The sequence below is a fragment of the Ambystoma mexicanum genome, chromosome 10 (genome assembly GCF_040938575.1).
Source record: "Ambystoma mexicanum isolate Mex_15411 chromosome 10, UKY_AmexF1_1, whole genome shotgun sequence".
NCBI lineage: Eukaryota > Metazoa > Chordata > Amphibia > Caudata > Ambystomatidae > Ambystoma > Ambystoma mexicanum.
The window spans coordinates 762,298,858-762,320,385 of record NC_090932.1 but is presented as its reverse complement, the minus strand read 5'-3'; the positions used below and the strand labels follow the sequence as shown (position 1 = coordinate 762,320,385).

At 47.4% G+C, this 21,528-nt stretch overlaps 1 protein-coding gene across 2 annotated transcripts in view; it reads left to right on the top strand.

Moving 5' to 3' along the window:
* The window catches only part of DHX36 (DEAH-box helicase 36), a 1,119,030-nt gene that overhangs the window by 735,484 nt on the left and 362,018 nt on the right, over positions 1-21,528 (top strand). For both annotated transcript variants that reach the window (XM_069618410.1, XM_069618409.1), the window contains exon 19: positions 6,390-6,476. In XM_069618410.1, the coding sequence (XP_069474511.1) occupies positions 6,390-6,476 (87 nt within the window). The remainder of the gene's footprint in view (positions 1-6,389; positions 6,477-21,528) is intronic.

Here is a 21,528-nt window from a genome sequence, read left to right as displayed (position 1 = left end):
CCCTCTTGACAAAGAAGGGCGTAAATTGGAGGCTATGGACAGGAAGGTGTCTGTCAGCGTTTCTAACCATCCGGGTAAGTAACGCTCTGGCCATGACAGCACGGCTGGACTGTGAACTATGTCTTTGTATATCTAAATTGGGCAAACACTTACCAACGGAACTTCAGGGAGAAGCCAGAGCAATCGGACGGTGAAGCTACTTCCGATCATATGATCGACGCGGCAGTTGACATAGCAGAATCGTGTTTCAGGCAAATAGCCCATGGCACTGTCCTTAGAAGGCATGCCTGGATGAAGGCTACAAACTTTAGACCAGAGGTTCAAGCTTAAATATTAGATATGCCTTTTTGATGGACACAACCTCTTTGGGAAAAAGATTGACGACCATCTCAAATGAATAAAGACTGATACTGATGCAGCACAAGCCATCAGTTCCCTTAAAGACGAGGACAAGGATATAGATCCTTTCGAGCCTCTCGAGGTGCATCATCCAAATACAGAGGCTTCAATCGTCATTCCTACAGCCAGAAAACACAGGGCAACACCTTCCAGGACAGGTACCATCAGTCAACGAGCCGATGCACCAAAAGGGAAAATGTGGCTCTTACCAAGCCAAAACCCAAGGCAAGCAGAATTGACAACTCCCATTCTTCACTCCCACAACGCACCCCGGTTGGAGGAAGAGTAAGCCACTATTATAAATGCTGGCTATGGATAACATTGGACCAGTGGGTGTTGCAAGTGATTCGTGAGGGTCATACCATCGAATTTCTGGGTCAACCTCCATCCCTTGCTCCCGTTCCACGCAAGGTACATCTCCTGAAACATGTCATGTTAGAAGTTCGCAAACTGCTTCAAAAAGCAGCTATAGAACCGGTTCCAGACCATCAGATGAGCAGAGGTTTCTACTCCTGGTTTTTCCTTGTGAAAAAGAAAAACGGTCAGTGGAGACCGATACTAGATTTGAGAGTGCTCAACAAATTTATCAAGCGCATCAAATTCAAGATGACATCCCTTCACAGCGTCCTCCCATGGCTAAACCAATACGACTTCCTGGCCACTCTGGACTTGGAAGACGCCTACTTCCACATCCCCATTCATCCTGCCCACAGACAGTTCCTCAGGTTCGCACTAGGGGAGTCACATTTTCAATTCCGTGTCCTCCGATTCGGACTGAAGTCGGCACCAAGGGATTTTACCAAGTGTCTTGCACCGGTAGCAGCAAAGCTCAGAAGAACGGGAGCGCAGGTTTTCCCGTACTTGGACAACTGGCTAATAAGGGAGAGCTCATTCAAACATGCAAGCGCGGCAGTTGCAAGAGAGATACACCTCCTGAAGGTGCTAGGCTTCTCGATAAACAAGGCAAAATCCCGCCCAGTAGCCAGCAAGACAGTGCTTTTTCTGGGGCAGAGCTTGACACCAGCATACCCAGGGTAAGACCATCAGCAGATAGAATATCAGCATTAATCCATCTGATCTCATGGTTCCAAGACAACGTGACAGCCACGGTACGCTCTTTCAAATCTCTCCTGGGCATGATATCCTCATGTATATTCCTCATACCAAATTGCAGGCTTCACATGAGACCATTTGAAGAGATCCTGGACCGCCAATGGAAACAAGCACTTGGGTCTTGGGAGGATACCATCCAGCTACCAGCAACCTTTCACAAGGCACTTCGATGGTGGGGCACATCTCGAAACCTGTTACAGGGCATGCCTTTCCAAGCTCCGATATCAACCTTACTCCTCAGGACGGATGCATCGCTATCGGGCTAGGGGCCACACCTGGCAGATCTGCAAACAAAAGGCACGTGGTCTGGTCACGTGTCCTAACTACATATCAATGTTCTGGAGCTCAGGGCAATATGGTGAGCGCTAAAGGCCTCCCTACCGGTGCTAGCAGGGCAGATGGTAACCGTCCAGACGGACAACATAACCTCCATGCACTACACAAACAAACAAAGAGGCACGAGGTGGAGATGTTTCCGGAAGCTCAAAAGCTATGGACCTGGGCTTTACATCACAAAGTGCAGATCAGAGCAGAACACCTGCCTGGAGTGGACAATGTCTTAGCAGACAAGTTAAGCAGAGACGACACAGCATCCCATGAATGGGAGCTAGAAGAAGCAGAAGTCCAATGGATATTTCACAAATGGGGACATCCGCAGATCGATCTTTTTGCCACCAAGGAAATGCCACAGGTTCGCCTCCAGATATCTGAAAGACTGGAGTGGGGGGGGCGTCTGTACTCCTGCTCTCTATATTGTAGAGGAGAGGCACTGAGGACACCAGCCAAGATTCTCTATTTTTGGTAGCAATGGACGAGCAATCGGGGCCTAGCTTCTCAGGAGGTGATGCGGGCTGGTTCTTAACTACAGTGCAGTCCCCAAGCACCCACAAAGGAATGTCCACACACTGTATTAGTTAAAACACAGTATTTATATAATTCATGTTCAAAGTTATGTACAATATCACGATAACTCACTTTGTACTTGGCTATCTACAATGTCAAATCTATACAGTTCTACGTGGTACCACAATCACTATTCAATCTCTTTAAAGTGCATCAACTGTACGGTTAAATGTCACATAAATAATTTCGTAAAGGAAACCAACAATAGCTATAAGAGGAAAGCAGTTGGTTAGAAAAATTGGCAGAATACTGACCCCTACCGCTAGACACAGTTCTGTGTGGAGATCCCCCCCACCTGGGCAACCTGTAGAATAAAGATATATCACAAGCCCAGTCCATATATTCACAAGAGTCTTTCCAATAGTTAAGCAACCCCAAAGTACCAGGTGTTGTAGAGTTCTGGCGATGAACCGGGTGAACTATGGCGGTGAAGTGGCAGCTTCTTTCCTAGCAGTGCTCATCGACGATGGAGCGTAGACGTCCTGCAAGGAAGAGTCGTGCGGGGCACTTCGATGTCGATAGTTCAGGACCGCAAAGAGTTTGAAGAACTGTGGCCCAGCAAGGGCGTCAAGTCATTGGCGTCTCTGTGGTCTGTAGGTGGAGGGAAACCCACTGGCGGAAGCTCCTCGGCACGTCGACGCCCTGCCCTTCTCCGGCGGCATAAGGTGGTCAGCGGTGCAGACGAGCGCGTCCGTGAATCAAATGTTCTTACACAATGGGAGCACTGCGGGCCTCCGGTCGGAGACGGACAACAGTCCGGGCGCTTCTCCTTGGGATTCCGCAGCAATCCCCGTCTCCGGTCGGCAGCCTTTCGTAGGTCTGTCTACCAGGGAGATTTGGCAAAGATAAGCTGGTGCACGATGGTCCCTCGTAGCACGGAAAGAGGGCGCCTAACCAGGTCCTCTCTGGGTCAATCCTTGGAGACACAGCAGCTTTCAGATCGAGGAAGGTAGAGCAACAGCACTACTTCTCTTCCAGCAGGGTTTCAAGGTTAAGCTTCAGTTTCACTCCCGTTTCTCTCCAGCTTCTGAACGATTTCTAGCAGTGAGAGGCCCCCAGATATATTAGTTGATCTCCCATTCAATCTGCTGGGTTACACTCAGGCAACCAATCACTCAGAAGGGCGTTCAGCAGTCAGCCAGCCAATCAGGCGCACAGTGCATTCAGACCATTCTTCTCCATCCAGACACTCGCAACACAGAATGTGGATTCAGACAAGTACCACACCATTCAACATACCAGTTTCGGGCAGGGCTGTCTCAGTGTGTCAAACACCAGACACCAGACATTCACAACAAGAAGTGTATATTCGTCACACACTCCATTCACCCAGGTCCCACCCACAGGTGTACCCACAACCTACGGTCGTTGGGAAGGCTCCAGCCAGTCTGGTCGGCACATCCCCACACTACCATATATGGAACTTCCACCCAACAGCCTGTAAGGGGGAAGGGACAGAGTCCAGGCTTCCCGGGACTTTGGGAAGATCAAGTTAACGGGTGATGAAAGGCAAGAGACCATGGGGGCCATCTTGTTTCCATTAGGAATCTATCAATTCTAATGACATGGCCTGGGCATTCCAAAATGGAGGACGCTCAGGGCACCGGTCATTTCAGCACAGAGCTGCCACCAGTCCGTACCCTGCTCTGTGGGCCACACACAGGTGCCCAAAAACATACACTAGGGGCACAGGGTTGCACCCCCACCCATGTGTGCCATAAGGGTATCCCATGGGTCTGTACACCAAACCAAAAGAAAGAGCTGCACCACCAGGAGTCCCACATGAACTCCTGCGTGGAAAACGCAACAGAACACACAATAAAAAGCAGTAAGGGACAAGGATACGGAGGCCCTATCCCTCTGATTCATTTCCAGCATCACAATATCCAGAACACCTTTCGATAGGGGATGCCGTCTCACTGGACTGGACTTGACTGGACAGGGAAATTCCTTTATGCATTCCCTCCAATCCCTCTCATAGCAAGAGTACTTTGCAGACTGAAAGAACAGGCCCGTTCAATGATTCTACTAGCACCGGATTGGGCTCACTAAGTTTGGTAGCCAACTCTACGTCGTCTGTCCCGATGGCCCCCGATTCGATTCAAAGTTCATCCGAGCCTCTTAACGCAACAGAATAACAAGGTTCTCCACCATGACCCAGCAAGCCTGTCACTCGAGGCGTGGTTCCTGAGCAGCAAAAATTACTTAACTTGAATCTGCCTGCAGAGTGCTGGGATATAATCAAGGCCACTTGGGCTCCCTACACACGGATCACTTACATTCTAAAATGTACTCATTTCGCCAAGTGTTGCGAAACATCATCAGTGAATCCACTCGCTGCATCGATCGAGCAAGTACTACCTTACCTGTTGAATCTAGCCAAAGCAGGGCTCTCCCTATCATCCATCAAGGTGCATCTATCTGCCATATCGGCATGCATGACGAATCCAGGTTGCCAATCTTTGCTCAACAAACCGGCTATCAAGATATTCCTGAAGGGATTGATGCATACTTACCCACCAACGCCGGTTCCTTAATGTAGCCTGAACACGGTCCTGGCAGCGCTCATGGTACCACTGTATGAATAGATTCATAGGTGTCACATACATTTTTTTATCCTGGAATGCGGCTTTTTTAGTAGCCATCACGTCAGCCAGGAGGATTAGTGAGTTGCAAGCCCTATCGTCAGAACCTCCATTCACCTTGTTCCTTAAGGACTGCGTCATCCTAAGAACACATCCTAAATTCCTACCCAAAGTACTGTCAGAAATGACGCTCACAGAGCGCATCGTGCTACCAACCTACTTCATGAATCACGCATCTAATGCAGAGAGATCATTACATTCGCTGGATGTAGCAAGGGTTCTAAAATTTCACATGCAAAGAACTAAGGAGTTCCGCTCCTCGACTTCATCGCATTTGCTGGCTGCACAAAATGGCAGCATATTTCAAAGCAGAGCTTGGCGCGTTAGGTATCACAATCTATCAGTCACTGTCCTCAGGCTAAAGGCGATCTACTCGCCAGACCTCCTTCAGCTCACTCCACTAGAGGGAGAGCAGCTTCTATTGCATTTCACGCAGGAGTACCATTAAAGAACTGAGCCGTGACCTGCCTGGCATTACTGCCTGGCAGAAAATACCACCAAAGAATCGTCAGTGGGCCAAGCGGTTCTCCGCCACCTTTTTGTATAAGGTAATAGCAGCCTTCTCTTCCCGCCTTCCCTAGAAATGTAACCTATTTAGTTGCTGTATAGTAAGGCGAACAGAAGGTTCTGCAGAATATATGCATAATGTTATAGGCATGTTTTACCTGCTTGGTATTCTGTTCAATCATCTCAATCTATGAAGAATCCAATCCTGGAGAAGTCTTAGTTTCTTACCTGTAACTGTATTTCTCCAGCATTGGTGTCTTTCATAGAATCACATGCACCCTCCCGCCTCCCCTGAGAGGCTGCCCCCGCGCCCGGCAGTCATCATAAATATCGTATTTACGGCTCAAAATCTAAAGATGGCTGCCTGGGGCAGAGCTTAAACCCTGCCACCTGATTGGTTTGGGCCATAAAGTACCAAATTGAGGTGGAGGGACTGCACAATTGAATGGCTCATAGGCCATAATGGGCAATCTACATTCATTTTCTATGGAAAAAAATGTATATACATTACATTTTTTAATAATTATTTAAATCACTGAGGATTCCCGGTCTGACTGGGAATATTTAAGCATCTGAATCTATGAAAGATACCAATGCTGGAGAAATACAGTTACAGGTAAGTAACTAAGACCTCTCAGGTTTCGCTCACCACCCCCTATGTTGCTGATAGTGCTTGCTATGCTGTCATCTCTCCCTCCCCCTATTTCTCCCTGATCCTATTTCTCCCCCTCTCACGTCCCCCACCACCCCCCGTACTGTATGGTAGAGAATGTATCCAGCCTGTTGTTTGTCATACTTAAAATATGTATTTCTCTTTTGAAGGGCAAGGAGAAAGTGGCAGATTTAAAAAGGAAGGAATTATCAAAGAATACCAAGAGTGACCACCTGACTGTGGTGAATGCATTTGAGGTAGGAATGTCACAGTATGTGTGCTATTTGGCAAGGATGTATGTAGTGTCCAGTTGCTAGTGTTGGGGCCTCAAAGCAATTTGGGTGTTCTGGGAATTCAGTAGAAAGTTGTATGTCCGTTCTGTGATGGTGTACTTTACATTGCAGGAAAATAATAATTGCGTTGCATAATACAGTTTTTGTTTTTGGGATTTGTGTAGGTCTTTTTTACAGACCCCTTCAACTTCTGCTTTTTCCTTTCCTCTATTTTTGGATCGCAGATCTATTTTTGGGGGTCTGAGGAACTTCAATTTAAGTGCCACTGCAAACCTGTATGACTCATTTAGAGCCCATGGTCCCATGGTTGCCAAAAGGCTTTTAGAACAGTGGCGCTTTCTAAGCCCCCTCCCAAAACAAAATCCCAAATTGTGAGCTAAGGTGATAATATAACCTTAAATTGTTTTTAGGGACAGGCTGTGGTGGCAGTGGCAATTTCCTTTTGCCTTCTCCAGGTTTGGAAGCAGATTTTCCGCATTGATAGCGTAATGCAGGGTGGTTTCAAATTGCTCTGGACTTTGAGTTATGTAGCCCCAGCATAGGGCCTAGGAGAGCCTATTAGCTTGACAACAACCGCTACTTTTGGCTCCCCAAGCCAACAGATGTCATACACATTTTTATTAAAAAAAGATTTTAATTTTTTGTATCGTTACAGTTTGTAATAAAACTTTCAAAATTATTACTAGTTACAAAAATATATACATAGACACTATACAAAATTCTTTGATCCATACAAAATCCATCCAATTCATTTTTCACAGTACCTTTCATTTTATGAGGAGTGGAGGCAGAGTGACTGCTGATTTATTTATATGGCGCACCGGACCAGAAGGTATGAGGGCGCAAGCATTACAAGAATATTCTCAACTTCGATACAATACTGTACATTATTTACATTATTATGCATAGTGAGTAGATGCAGTTACAGTGAGTAGAAACAGAATACAAGGATACAGAGTAGCATTATGACATAGTTACAAGTTGAACAAATGTGTAGTAGTTGCGGGGTGTCATTATTGGCTGTCATTATTGGTCTTTGTTCTTAAGCCACTGGAGGTAGTTACGCCTAAATTGGTGGTAGGTTTGAGGTGCTCTGACGGAGGGTGGTAGTGAGTTCCAGTGTTGGGCTGCTTTTACCTGGAAGCTGTTGCCGCCCATTTTCGTGCACTTGAATCTGGGAACAGCGAGCAGGTTAGCATTACTATTTCTGGTGTGTCTGTTGGGCGTGTATCTGGTTATTCTGTCTGAGAGTAACGGGGAGCTGCGTTGTTAAGGCATTTGTGGGTGAGGGAGGCTACCTTAAGCAGAATTTTGTCCGTGGTAGTGAGCCAGTTGTGGGTTCTCCTAGTATTCGAGATGTGTTCTCTTTTAGGGAAGCTAAGCGCTGCTCTAAGGGCATTGTTCTGTAGGATCTGGATTTTATTGGTAATCTGTTTGTTGGCGCCTACATAGAGGGAGTTACAATAGTCCAGTTTAGATAGTATGAGAGCTCTGGCTAGAGTAATGCAACTTTGGGTGAAGAGGGAGGGGTGGCAGAGCGTATAAGCTTGCATGTGTAGGCTGTAGTGGATGCCATGGAGCTGACCTGTTTATGGAAGGAGAAAGTGGAATCGAGATAGATGCCAAGGCTTTTTACTTCCTTAGCTACCTTTTATAGGGTTGCCGTCAATGGTGAAGCTGGAGTAGTTGAGGTCCAGTGTGTTTAGGTTCGTGGCTGATCCCAGGATGATGAGTTTGGTCTTGTCATCATTCAGGCATAGACTATGGGAGGCCATCCATGCCTGGATGATGAGGTACACTCTGTTCACCAAGGGCAAATCCGTGTTGTAGTCTCCCGTCAACGGGATGAGGATTTGGGTATCATCAGCATAGTTAGTGTAGGTGATACCCAAACCGTCGATCATCAAACAGGGGCTTAGTGAAAACGTTGTACAGTGTGGGGGAGACACATGACCCCTGAGGGACCCCGCATGTGATGGGAATGGGGTCAGCGGAGGCCGTGGTGGAGAAGACGCGCATGGATCTGTTGCTTAGGAATGATGTGATCCAGCCTATAACTTCTTGGGAAAAGTGGGCTGCCGAGTCTAAGTGGCTACATAGGATTTTATGATCAACAAGATCAAAGGCTGCCGAGAGGTCTAAGAGGAGCAATAAGGCAGTTTTCCCATTATCTCTCAGAGTGTCAATTTGGGCCTTGAGGTCGATGAGTGCGGTTTCTGTGCCGTCTTGGGGTCCAAATCCTGATTGCCGGACTCCTAGGAGGTGGTTTTGTTCAAGGAATTTTTGAATTTGAAGGTAGGCTCTCTTGTCGAGGATTTTTAGTAGGAAGGGGATGGTGGTGATGGGTCTATAATTAGTGGGTATGGCTGGGTCGAGTGTGTTTTTTTTAGTAGGGGGAGGACCCAGGATTCTTTGAGGTTGTTGGGGATGGTACCAGAAGAGAAGGAGGCATTGATGAGTTTGGTGATAAATGTAGATAGGTCTCTGGCCGCGTCTTTGATGATTTGAGGTGGGCATAGGTCGCCTTGGCAGTTAGAAGGCTTGAGGCCGAGTATGATTTTTTTTCCACTTCTACGTCCTCAGAACGTAGTTTAAAGACCCTGAGGACGGCGGAGTCGAGGCACAGTGGAGGCAGAGTGACTGTGTGACCGAGTGCTGGGCGTTTTACACACAGCGCTGCACACTGGAACTGCCGTTGAGTTAATTATGCCTTCCTCCTGAGATTCAGTGAGTGGAACTACTGAACTCGCCGCGAGTGCTGCACCGAGCTGCATGTGCCCTGACGATCGGTATGTTCTATGATGAGTACAGGGGGGACTTTGTATGCTTGGAGGTGTCTGGAGGGCATTGACAGCTCTTAGAACGTTGAACGTTTGTAGGTTAGCCCTAGTGGTGGCTAATAACGTTTTTAAAACGACAGCTCTTAACCATTTGGTTTCTGGCACACTTATATTGTGTGCTACTTACAATTGACTGCTACATTGACTGATATTGATTGGGCAAGGCTGTATCTAATTCTTTAAACTACTCTGGGCCCTTCAGTCACTATGAAGCTAAAACCCAGAAGTTGGGTGGTGGTGCGTAGTGATGTGATTAGATTGGGCAAACGCCTGATGGGCACAGGGCATGCCCCGAAGACTACAAAGGATCTACCGAAGCGTAAGAAGGGACAGAAGATCCCCCACATATAGTGAATCAAACCAGCATTTCTGTTTTTTTCTTCTTCAGGGTTAAGTAAGTTACCAGTCAGTCCTATTGCCAATAAAGATTTGAATGGTCTTATTCTCTCTGGACTTCCATCTGCGCAGCCTGAGCAAAGAGAGGCTAAGTGACTACCTGCTGATCAAATAATTGGTATAAACAAGGATGTATCATGTATTTTGTCCGGATCCACCCACTCTATAGACAATAATGTCTCTCTACTAAATCTATGTAAAACCTTCCAGCAGAATACGCAGGGGGTGGTACAGTGTACGAGTGGAGCCGGCGCATTAGGTAATCTGTCATCTAGCCCCAATTTAACTTGACTGGGTGTGGATTCCGGGGTAAGGGGTGCTGTGGAAAAGGACCACATTAAGATATCCCCTGAGTGGGGCGTCCTGTTTCAGGAAATAGTTGTACTTCTTAACTCTGAATTGGATATCAGTAAAACTGGAAATGGTATTAAAGACAAGTATGAGTGTGGCCTCCGAACAGGGGTTAATACAGCAGACACTTACTGGAGTGGTTGATGTTCTGGGGGGGTGGGAGGGGTCCCTATACCTGAGCTGATACAAAACACACTGAGCAACCAAAAGCACGGAAACGCCTGTGCCTGTAACTCCAATAAGGAAATGATTGTGGATTTGGATAAAAGCACAGAGTTTAGTGATGGGGATAACATGGAAGGGGGTATGACCATATCTCACTGGATGAGTCGGTAAAAACGTGGAGGTCGCAAGATTAGGTTAACATAGCGGCAGAAAATGAAGAGGATGCAATTGATGCACTATGTATGGAAATATCCCTAATGGAGAAATCTGAATTGATACAGCCTAATAAATGTATACCCACGTACGTGAATGGATCCCCAGTGAGGGTTAAGGATCCCCTCAAACCGGTACTATCCCGGGACCATATGCAGAGTAGCACTCGTATGGTGCGGGGGATATGGTAGGACTTGGAACCAAAGCAGTAACCAATACGTGGTCTGATGGGACCAAAAGAACAGTAATACTGCAGGGTCCCATAGACAGCTGGGCACTTACTAAACCAAAGTTACTGCTAATTCTAGTATGGATATGGTAAAACCACAACAAAGCAATGGTATGGCTGGGGTAAAATGTTTTAAGATCCCCAAGGTAGCCTGTGATATTGGGTACAAGAAGTTCAGTGAGAAGCATTCAAGTGATTGGGATAAGAGGGAGGGAGCCATGCCTGAAGTTATGTTTGCACCAGATCGTGATAATATAAGAGCTCTCCCTTCGGATCGAATAAAAGTTACGATGACTGAATCAGGTCTAGAATCGCCTAGAAATTGTATGAATAAAGCTGGTCGGGTTCAGGCCAGGATGTCTGGTGAAATTGGTGGAAATGAATACAACCTCCAAGAGCCCTTTTCTTAACAGGTCTACATTGTTGCGTTTGTGGGCATCTGATTTGTGGTTATCCACAATTAAATCTACTGATCTAGTCGAGCTGGCTTTACCACGGTGGGAGAGCGCCACCAATTGGGTGCTGTTGCGGTTTGCTAGCCCTGCGTTGGCAGTATTGCTTTGGGCTAACGTTGAGGCTCTTGACTATATGGGGTGGAATATATGAGTATGTTGACAGAAATGGGGTGCAGTGGTTAGTGGTATTGCGGCTGGGCCCAGGGGGGCTTTTACCCTATGGAATAATGGCTGTTAGGCAGAATTCTATGCCGTACCCTTTGGGAACACCACACACAATTAAGACAAGTGACAGTGCAATTTCACCTTTGGTACAAGCCTGCACTACACAGTTAAAGTAGTAGCAGTAGCAGAGCAGCCAGACGTTATCTCAAGAGTGAGCGAGCAGTATCAAATAGTTACACGAAGGACAGCAATTACTATGATTCAGGCAAACACTGACTCAAGGTTTCTAAGTAAAAGAATATATATATTTCTGAGGCTTGTGGAATCTGCTTAGATCACATGCTGTGCATAGGCCGACATCTAGTGGAAGCTGCGGAGTATTAGTTTGTTTTTCGAAACTCGAAAATGGGCGTCGACACAGGGCGTGCCAGTAATACTATCCCTAGTGTGACGTCCACTGTACCCAAGATCCCTCACGCGTCTAGGATCCTCAGATTGTTTTTTTCCGCCATACTGGTCGGAAGCATTTTGCGGAGTCCCCTGGCCTTAGCCATACTTTTGCTAAAATTTAAGATAATCATCTATTGACATCCTTCCCCACCCCAACGTCGAACTTCGACACTCGACGCCGGCTGGAGAAGAAATCGACCGTCGGCTGCTGCACGACGGATTTGGGCCTCGGAAGGCCGCTGGCCTCGGCCCGGGCCTGGTAGGCCGCTGGCCTCGGCCCTGCAAGTAGGGAGAGTGGGGGGTGGTACATACTCTACACTCTTGGTATATAGGTACACCTTATACATTTCCTACACTTAACAGCCCGCTGCCTCAAGGTGCGTATGGAGGGGTACCCCTTTTCAATTCTGCCCCAAGTGCAATCGCCATTACCCTTGGGTCGACGGGCACGCCACGTGCAATCTCTGCTTGCCGAGGGACCACCCCGAAGCGAACTGCAGAGCGTGTAGTAGGTTTAAACCTGAGACACTTAAGGACCGTTCGAAGCGTTGGGCCCACCATGCCAGGCAGGCGGCCATGGCAGCGGGGGGCGCCTTCAGCGATGGCAGCGACGCCGTACTTTCGGACGGCGAGGGCATTACGGCGTCGAAAGACAGCCGAGCACAGGTCCCCGACCTCGGAAGGTCGTCCGGCAGGGCGGCTATGGGCAAGACCCCCGGCGACACAAGCGCTTCACATACTACACACACTAAACACACTAAGTCCAACCGAGACTCGACGACGTCAAGTTCTCGGAAAGAGGCACAGACAGAACGGTCCGATTCAGTGTCCTCTGGGCGCTCTCGATCAAGATTGCCGCATGACTCCAGGCAATCATCCACTCTTGCCAAGAGTGCCTCGCTCCCTAGGCTAACAGAAGTTCGATCGTCGGAAGACGAAGACGACTTCCACCCCCAGGCCGCGCTCCAGGAGTCGGAGCCCGCAATTAAAGCCAGCGAGGCCCCACGCTCGAAGGACAGGGACACCTCTCCCGATCCTCGACGCCAGGCGTCAAAAAACTCCAGAGCCACTAAGGGACAGGGAAAACATTTTTCTATGCACGGGGAGGGGGGAAAACAGCAGAAGAAACTACCTGTACATTCTTCCACACCTGTGAAACACTCCACCCCCCCTAAACAGACAGGCAAGCCCAGGTCTGCTGATAGGTCCACAACCAGCAAAGCTACTCAAGATAAATCCCATAGACTTGCTGAGAGAGTCATTCCCAGTTCCAAAAAATGGTCCAGTGAAGACATAGATAGGGTCATGTCAAGAATGTCTTCTTTGGCTGATTTTTATGATAAAAATCCAGAACATTTCCTCTCGTATGATCCATAAGGGGCCACACCCTCAGGCTCTACTGATCCTATCCCCTCAAGTAAGAAGGCCCGGTTTGAAACCCCGATGAGGTCTGAACCCTTCGAGGTACAACCTTACGCAACACCATACTCACGTTATGAAGGACAGGCTTCCTTTTGTGGAGACCAAGAATTTAGTATGATAGAAGAGCAAACCGGGACGGGCTACTATGGGGATGATGAGGACCAGGAGGAAGAAGAGGATGACCCGGAAACATACAGAGTAGATTCCCCGGTAGAGAACGAAGCCCCGGTTACCGACTCCCCAGTCGATAACCAACCCCTCCTAAATGAGGTTCTCGCTCGCGCAGCAGAACATTTCTACATTGACACCCACGGTGCACAGGAGGAAAGGGACTTCGCAGAAGAGTTAGTGGGAGAAAGGAGGCCTGTTGCCCAGACCATCCCTATCCTTAAATCCATTCAGCGGAGAATAGATCCGTCCCTGGTGAACCCAAACCTCACCAGAGCAGTCAATCCCAGGGTTGAAAAACTTTTCAGGGCGGCACAGTCTGACCCTCTCTATATAAGAGGACATCTGAAGCCAGACTCCCTAGTTGTCACCAACACTCGTAAGAGGGCTGGGACACCCTTGTCTTCGTCAGAAGCTCCTCCCGACAAGGAGAGCAAAAAACTATACGGTTTCGGCAGGAAGGTAGCCTCAACGTCTGCCTATCAAGCAAGGATTGCTAACTCCACCACCCTGTTGGCCAGCTACAACTGCCATCAGTGGGAAGAAGTCGCGGCTCTCATAGCCTCTGCTCCTCAACCGTTAAAGGGCCAATTAGCTCGGTTTTCCGCAGAGGGTAGAGCCGTGTCTGGTTGCATTTTGAAAGCAACCTTCGACGCCGCGGACAACGCAGACAGATTGATAGCAGAAGGTACTGTTATCAAGAGACATGCGTGGTTACGGCAGTCTGGTTTTAAGGCAGAAACACAGGCATCATTGTTAGACAAACCGGTGGAAGCCGATCTGTTGTTTGGTAAGGCGGTCGAAGACGCACTGAAAAATGCCAAGGACGAATACGAGACACTCAAGTCCCTTGGCCAGTTAACCAATAAACCCCCTAACCAGAGAGGGAATAGTAATTTTCGTCGCCCATGCGGCCAAAATTCCCAGAGAGGATCTAACTATTCCCAGGGGCAGGGTACACAGTGGAACAACAATCAACAGTCTACCCAGGGTTACGGCAGAGGTAATAGGAGAGGTTGTGGTAAAGGCAGAGGCAGCCCCAGCAAGGGAGGCGGCACGCCTCCACCAAAGCAGTGACGCTCAGTTCAGGGTCCCTTCTCACGTAACCCCAGTAGGGGGACGCATTTCAAACTTCACCCAGGCTTGGGAAGGGATCACATCAGACAGATGGGTGCTGTCAACAGTATACACAGGATATTGTATAGAGCTACTGCAGCGTCCCCGGAACCATCCTCCACGACAAAGAGTACACTCCTTAGAACATCAGAAGATTCTCCTCGAGGAGATCGCCATTCTTCTACAAAAGGACACGATAGAACTCGTCCAGGGACACCAGGTAAATAAGGGTATTTATTCAACTTACTTCCTTGTGCCAAAGAAAGACTTGACAATGCGCCCAGTATTGGACTTACGGCCTGCCAACAAGTATGTCAAGCCCCAAAAATTTCGTATGACCACGCTACAAGAGGTAATCCCCCTCCTAAAAAAAGAGGATTACATGGCAACCTTGGATATGAAAGATGCTTATTTTCATATTTCCATGTTCCCAGCGCACAGAAAGTACTTGTGCTTCAAGGTGGACAGTCGCCACTACCAATTCAAGGTACTGCCCTTCGGGATAGCTTCAGCACCAAGGGTATTCACCAAGGTACTGGCGGTGGCACACCTACGCAGGGAGGCAATCCCAGTGTACCCTTATCTGGACGACTGGCTCATAATGGGGGAAACCCCAGGAATTTACAGGACAAACATTCAAAGGACTATCGACCTCCTACACGAGTTAGGCTTCTCAATCAACAAGAAGAAGTCAAGCCTGGTGTCAAGCACCTCAAAACAATTCCTAGGAGCAATCCTGGATACCCAGGAGGGGTTGACCTTTCCTTCAGAAGAAAGAATTCGGAATATACTACTGCAAATTCCGCATTATCAGTCCGGTCAACAAATAACGGTTCGCAAAGCAATGCGTTTACTGGGCATGATGGCGTCATGCATTTACCTGGTCCCCCACGCGCGCCTGCGCATGCGTCCCATGCAGGAATGGTTGGCGAAACAATGGTCTCAGGCAAGTGGTCAGTGGGACGATCTAGTGGTCATTTGGCCAACACTGGTACAAAGCCTTCACTGGTGGACAAGAGAGAATCTCGCACAGGGGAAACCCTTTTACGATCCCGAAGTACAGGCAGTAGTCACTACAGATGCATGTCTGACGGGGTGGGGAGCTCACCATCTCCACCACACAGCTCAGGGTCTCTAGTCTCACTTAGTGGCCAATAAGCACATCAACCTGCTAGAGCTTCTGGCAGTATTCAGAGCGCTTCAGGCGTTCGAGCCCCATCTACTAGACCCGTCAGTGCAAATCCGGACGGACAGCACTACAGCCATATTCTACCTGAACAAGCAAGGAGGGACTCGCTCGCCAAATCTGTCCAAGCTTGCCCAGAAAATCTGGATATGGGCACTCAGACGGAACATCTTCCTGTCATCACAACATGTTCCAGGGGAGCTCAATTCCCTAGCGGATGCTCTGAGCAGAGACTCCCTCCCAGAGGAACACGAATGGGTTCTTCACAGAGAGGTCGTAGAAGATCTCTTCTCTCAGTGGGGTTTCCCCACTATAGACTTATTCGCCACAAGCGAAAACAGACAATGCCCAGGATTTGCATCCAGGTTCCCCCAACCAGACTCCCAGGGGAACGCCCTGTGGATGAACTGGTCAGGGATGTTTGCGTACGCTTTTCCACCAACTCCTCATCAGGAAAGTGGTGAACAAGATGAACAGGGAATCGATGACGCTCGTCCTAGTTGCTCCCATGTGGGCAAGACAACCGTGGTTCCCACACCTACGCAGGATGGCGGTGTGCGAGCCCATCAAACTTCCAGCCTGGTACAACCTACTGTCCCAGCACCAAGGTCAAACAGTGCACCAGCAACCCAACTCAATGAACCTGGCAGCATGGCTCCTGAGGTCATAGAGTTTGGACACCTCAATTTGCCACAGAGGTGTATGGACATCCTAAAGGAATCTAGGAAACCAAACACAAGGCACTGTTACTTTGACAAGTGGAAGAGGTTCGTTATCTGGTGCCAGAGTAGACAAATCAACCCAGTTGATTGCACTCCTTCCACTATTGTTACATACATGCTCCACCTGCTAGATGCAGGATTGGTTTTTAACTCACTGAAAGTACACCTGGCAGCCTTCCCATAGCAAGGTGTCGTGGTGGAAAGTAACAGTAGTTAAAGCCTTCATGGAAGGAGTAAAGAGACTTCACCCTCCTATTTCAAACCCACCACCAGGGTGGGACCTTAATGTGGTGCTAGCCAAGCTCATGGGCCCCCCTTTCGAACCCATGCATAAAAGCAGTCTCAAACACCTGACATATAAAACGGCCTTCTTAGTAGCTATTACTTCTATAAGAAGGGTCAGTGAAATTCAGGCTCTGTCAGTGCAGGATCCCTTCTTTACTATCCATAAAGACAAACTGGTTTTACGCACACACCCTAGGTTCTCACCTAAATTTATATCAAAATTCCATGTAAACCAGTCCATCGAGCTTCCGGCTTTCTTCCAGAACCTGCAAAGCTCGGCTGAGGTGAAACTACACACCCTAGATGTGCGTAGGGCGGTCCTCTACTATGTAAATAAAACAAGACCGCTAAGGAAAACAAATCAACTGTTTGTCTCCGTAGCTACAGGCAGAGAGGTGGATCGCGTCTCTAAAGGTGCCATCTCGAAGTGGATTATTAACTGTATCCAGCTGTGTTACTCACTCTCTGAAAAGACTCTGCCTTTTACGCCAAGGGCCTACTCTTCTAGAGGCATTGGGGCCACTCTGGCTTTCATTGCAAATGTACCCCTTGACACCATTTGCAAAGCAGCTACTTGGAGCTCTATTCACACTTTTACTCAGCATTACTGCATTGACACCCATTCCAAGGCAGATACACAAGTGGGACAAGCGGTTCTAAGACACTTATTTGCTCATGACCCTTCTCACATCCCACCTCCTTCTTCTGGTACTGCTCGCTAATCTATGCACAGCATGTGATCTAAGCAGATTCCACAAGCCTCAGAAGGGATACATTACTCACCGTAATCGTATTTCTGATGCTTGTATCTGCTTAGATTCACATGCAACCCACCTTTCCTCCCCTCCGAGAGAAGGCGCATGATTGCTTGTAGTCTTACCTTTCTGTCTATCTGCTTGGATTATCTGTACTCACGCTACTCCTCATGCTACCTCATGTCAGAAAAAATACAATCTGAGGATCCTAGACGCGTGAGGGATCTTGGGTACAGTGGACGTCACACTAGGGATAGTATTACTGGCACGCCCTGTGTCAACGCCCATTTTCGAGTTTCGAAAAACAAACTGTAATACTCCGCAGCTTCCACTAGATGTCGGCCTATGCACAGCATGTGAATCTAAGCAGATGCAAGCATCAGAAATACGATTACGGTGAGTAATGTATCCCTTATTTACTCAACAGTTTTATAACATTTCACTATTCTAAGCAAGTTAAGAATCTCAATCATAAATACACCACACCACTTCCCTTAAATTCCAGACAAGTTAAGCTCACAAAATGAAGTGGGAGCAAAATGCCACTCCAGCAATTTAAAAGGGAGGGAAAGACGAAGTTATCAGCAATTAGGCAAACCAACAGGTAAGTACTCGGGGCAATTGAACAAGAGAACCACAGTGAGGAGATCAGCTAGAAAAGGCTTGGGGCCAAAGTCAATGGGTCAAATCTTTTGCTCAAGATCACGCAGTTAAGGGTAGTTCGCAGTAAGGTTCGTGGCACAGAATCCGGACGAGGTTCGTTGGTAGAAAAGTTAGTTCAAAGAGAAGAGAAGGACAAGCTCTCAGATTGGCAAAAAAATGTAAAACACTTTTACCACGGTTGAACGAAACGGGCAACCGGATTTGCACAGTACCTTAAAACGGAGAGGGAGCTGTAGCTGAGGCGTATGTTCCTGGTGGTTCCTGCAGGCTCACGGTTCCTGAAGCGACTTTCGGACTGACCTGAAGTAGGAAGACTGGAGGGTCCTGCGCCACCCAGGGAAGAAACCAGCAGCAGAGCAAAACAACAAATAAAGGTGCGCTACTTAAAACCCAAGCAGGGTCCGACCTTCCTGGCTGTCCGGCCCACTGTAGCTCTGTACAGCGAATTCGACCAGGGGAGGGGTCCTGGCTTGCAGTTTGGGCGAACTTGTTGGTCCCACCAGCTCAAGGGAAGAAGTTTCCTGGAGGATCTTATCTGTCGTCGGATTTGGGAGCTTCGGACCTACAGCAGGGCTTCACCGGGCGGTTCAGTCATTGTAGGGGTCCTCCTCTTCCAGTTCCTCGTTGGTTCTTTCGTTCCAGTGGCGACTCTGCCTTTCTAGTCCCAGAGACCTGCTTTTTATGCAGTTTTCCCCCATTCATACAGCCTGGCTGTCAATCACACAACAGGGTGGCAGACCTAGCAAGGACAGTCCCCTTAGCCAATTCAAACAGGAGTGCGACTTGGGTTACCAAGGGAACCCATGGCAGGGGTCCGAAGACACCTCCCTCACATCCTGCCTACCTAGACTTTCAGGTGCCTTAAGGAGGGCTTCTGTGCAGAAGCCCGCGAAAAGACAGCAAACAAAGGAATCATCCCCGGTTTGGCGCGCAGAGAAAAACACGAGAAAGACTTTAACAAAAAGAAATGGCGAATAAACCCAGCCGGAACCAAAATAAAATGTATTTGGTCAAGCGGGTTTAATGTACGAGGCTAATATAATAGCCTAAAACGTTACCACATTTCTATAAGATAATTGCGGTAGAAAAGTTAGGGTAGTTACCACTGCCATCAGCCAAGACTTAATGTTAAGGGAGCGTTACAAGGCTCCAAGAGGCACAGACAAAAAGGGATAAGAGTTAACCCTTTCCAATACTCCATGTAAGATGGGGTGTACCGGGTCTGTGGTTTAAAGAGACTACATACATTTAATGGCAACTTTACATGTTTCTGGGGAGACAGTCAGCCCCAGAAAAATGAAATGGAGTCAGGGGAAGTCTAAAAGACAACCCTGTGTCACTGCACTGAAGGTGCTGTGTAACACACACACAAAACATGGTGCTCATGGAGTAGGTGAGGCTCCAGAGCCCAAGAACATACAAAATGGTAAAAACACACATGGCAAAACACATGAAGGAGTGGGTGGAAAAAGGCTCACACTCTTACCAGGTGAAAAAATAAATCCTAGAAATCCAGCAAAGCTGCTGAGGGACTCATTAGGTAAGGTAAATCGGCCATTTATGAGAATTCTCCCTAACAATGGCCCACCCTCGATGGCACAGGTTGAAGGAGGGGAAGTTTGGGAGCAGGATTAAATATTTCAGGTCCCCTGTAGAGATAGTGCGGTCACCCAAAGTCATCTGTTAGCTGGTGATTGAATTATTAAGGTAGTCAGTTGGAATACCCGGGGCCACAGGAACCTGCTACATCAAGCTGGGTCCGTGCAGTTGCTAGCTGGCTATGATGTATTAATGCTGCAGGAAACCTGGTTGGATATCCCGGTTTACTTTGAGCGCTACCATCTGTACCAAATACTGGCCAATAAAAGCCCTAAAGGAGACCATTTTGTGGGCTCATTATTGGTATTTGCCAACAGTATACGTCCAGTGAAGTATGGAAATCTACTGAGGGTGGTTATATGCAAGGGGTGGAATTAAGAACTTCAACTAGTAAGAGTGGTCCTAGTTTGGTGATCATAAATGTATATGAGGGATTGCTAAAGGAATGTTAAAGGTTTAACTTTGTTTAACCAATAAAACAAACAAAAAAAAAATGTATATTTGCCCCCCAGTTTATAACCATGGAACTGTTTTTTGAAAAACTTGAGGTGCTGATGAGGGAGATCACCTCCTTGTATGGATAAACCAGTATGGTGCTGCTTGGGGCTGATTTAAATGCTTGTTGTAGTGACTGCAAATGGTGCCCTTCTTATTTGAATGTTGACCCCATATGTGTAATGCGTCGCGGGGGTGTAACTCAAGAGGCTATGTTTTGGTTAGCTACCTCAGTTACTGGGACCTTAAAATGCTAAATGGCAGAATTGTGGGTGATGTCCCAGGGCAATATACTTACGAAGGACATCATTCCAGAGCTACCTTGGACTATATATTTGGGAATCTGATTTGTTTAACTTCTACACTTGAGCTTAGAGTAAGACCCTGTAAATTCAGTGATCATAATATGCTGATCTTAACTGTTAGTCTAGCAGACCACAAAAAAGTAAGTGGTGGACAAATGGGTTGTCCTGGTTTGGTGACTAATGGGGCTGGTAGCATTATTAAATGAAATCTTAATAAGATTGATGGATACAATAGAGATGTCAGAGATTGAGTCACTCCAAATTTTAAGTGGAAATGAGATTGAAATATGGCTTAAACACTTGGCTACCAGAACTGGAAAAAGCCCAGGAATTTCATTCACGATTAGTGATAAAACTAAAAATAAATTTGATTGGGTTATTAGGGATGCCAAACGCTCAATGCGTAAGGAAATGTGAGTAGCATCTGGTCTACACTAGCCTAAGGGGAAGATACTCACCATGATTAGACATATTAAGAACAAATATAGAGGACGGCAAAATCGATGGAAACATTCAGTGAAAAATGGACAATGGCAGGACATGTTAATGGTACTGAGGAAAGGGAACACAAATGATGTCTGTGCCCATTTAAATAAAGCCAAGTGGGGGACAGGAAGAACACCCTTAACCATATTCAAGAGGTGGTATGGCTTGCGTATTTAAAAGGGGAAATTTAACGTATAAAGGTAAGGTACCCCCAAGATATTTAATGGAGGGTTGGCAGTTGGATATTGGAATTGCTGAAATTGAAAATATAATAAGGAAATTGCATATTTCCAGGGCGCCTGGTCCGAATGGACTTGCTAATGCTGTCCATAAATGAAATCCCGGACGGTGGGATCGAATATTGAAAATTCTGTGTACCTCCCAGATGATACCGTGTTCATGGCAACAGGCGGTATTGGTATCTGTCTAGAAGAAGGGAGATCGCACCCTACGTAATAACTATTGGTTACTTTCCCTCTTGGACACCACCAGGAAATTGTTTACATCCTTAGTTTTAGAAGCCCTGCAGCAATGGGTTGATGACTCTGAT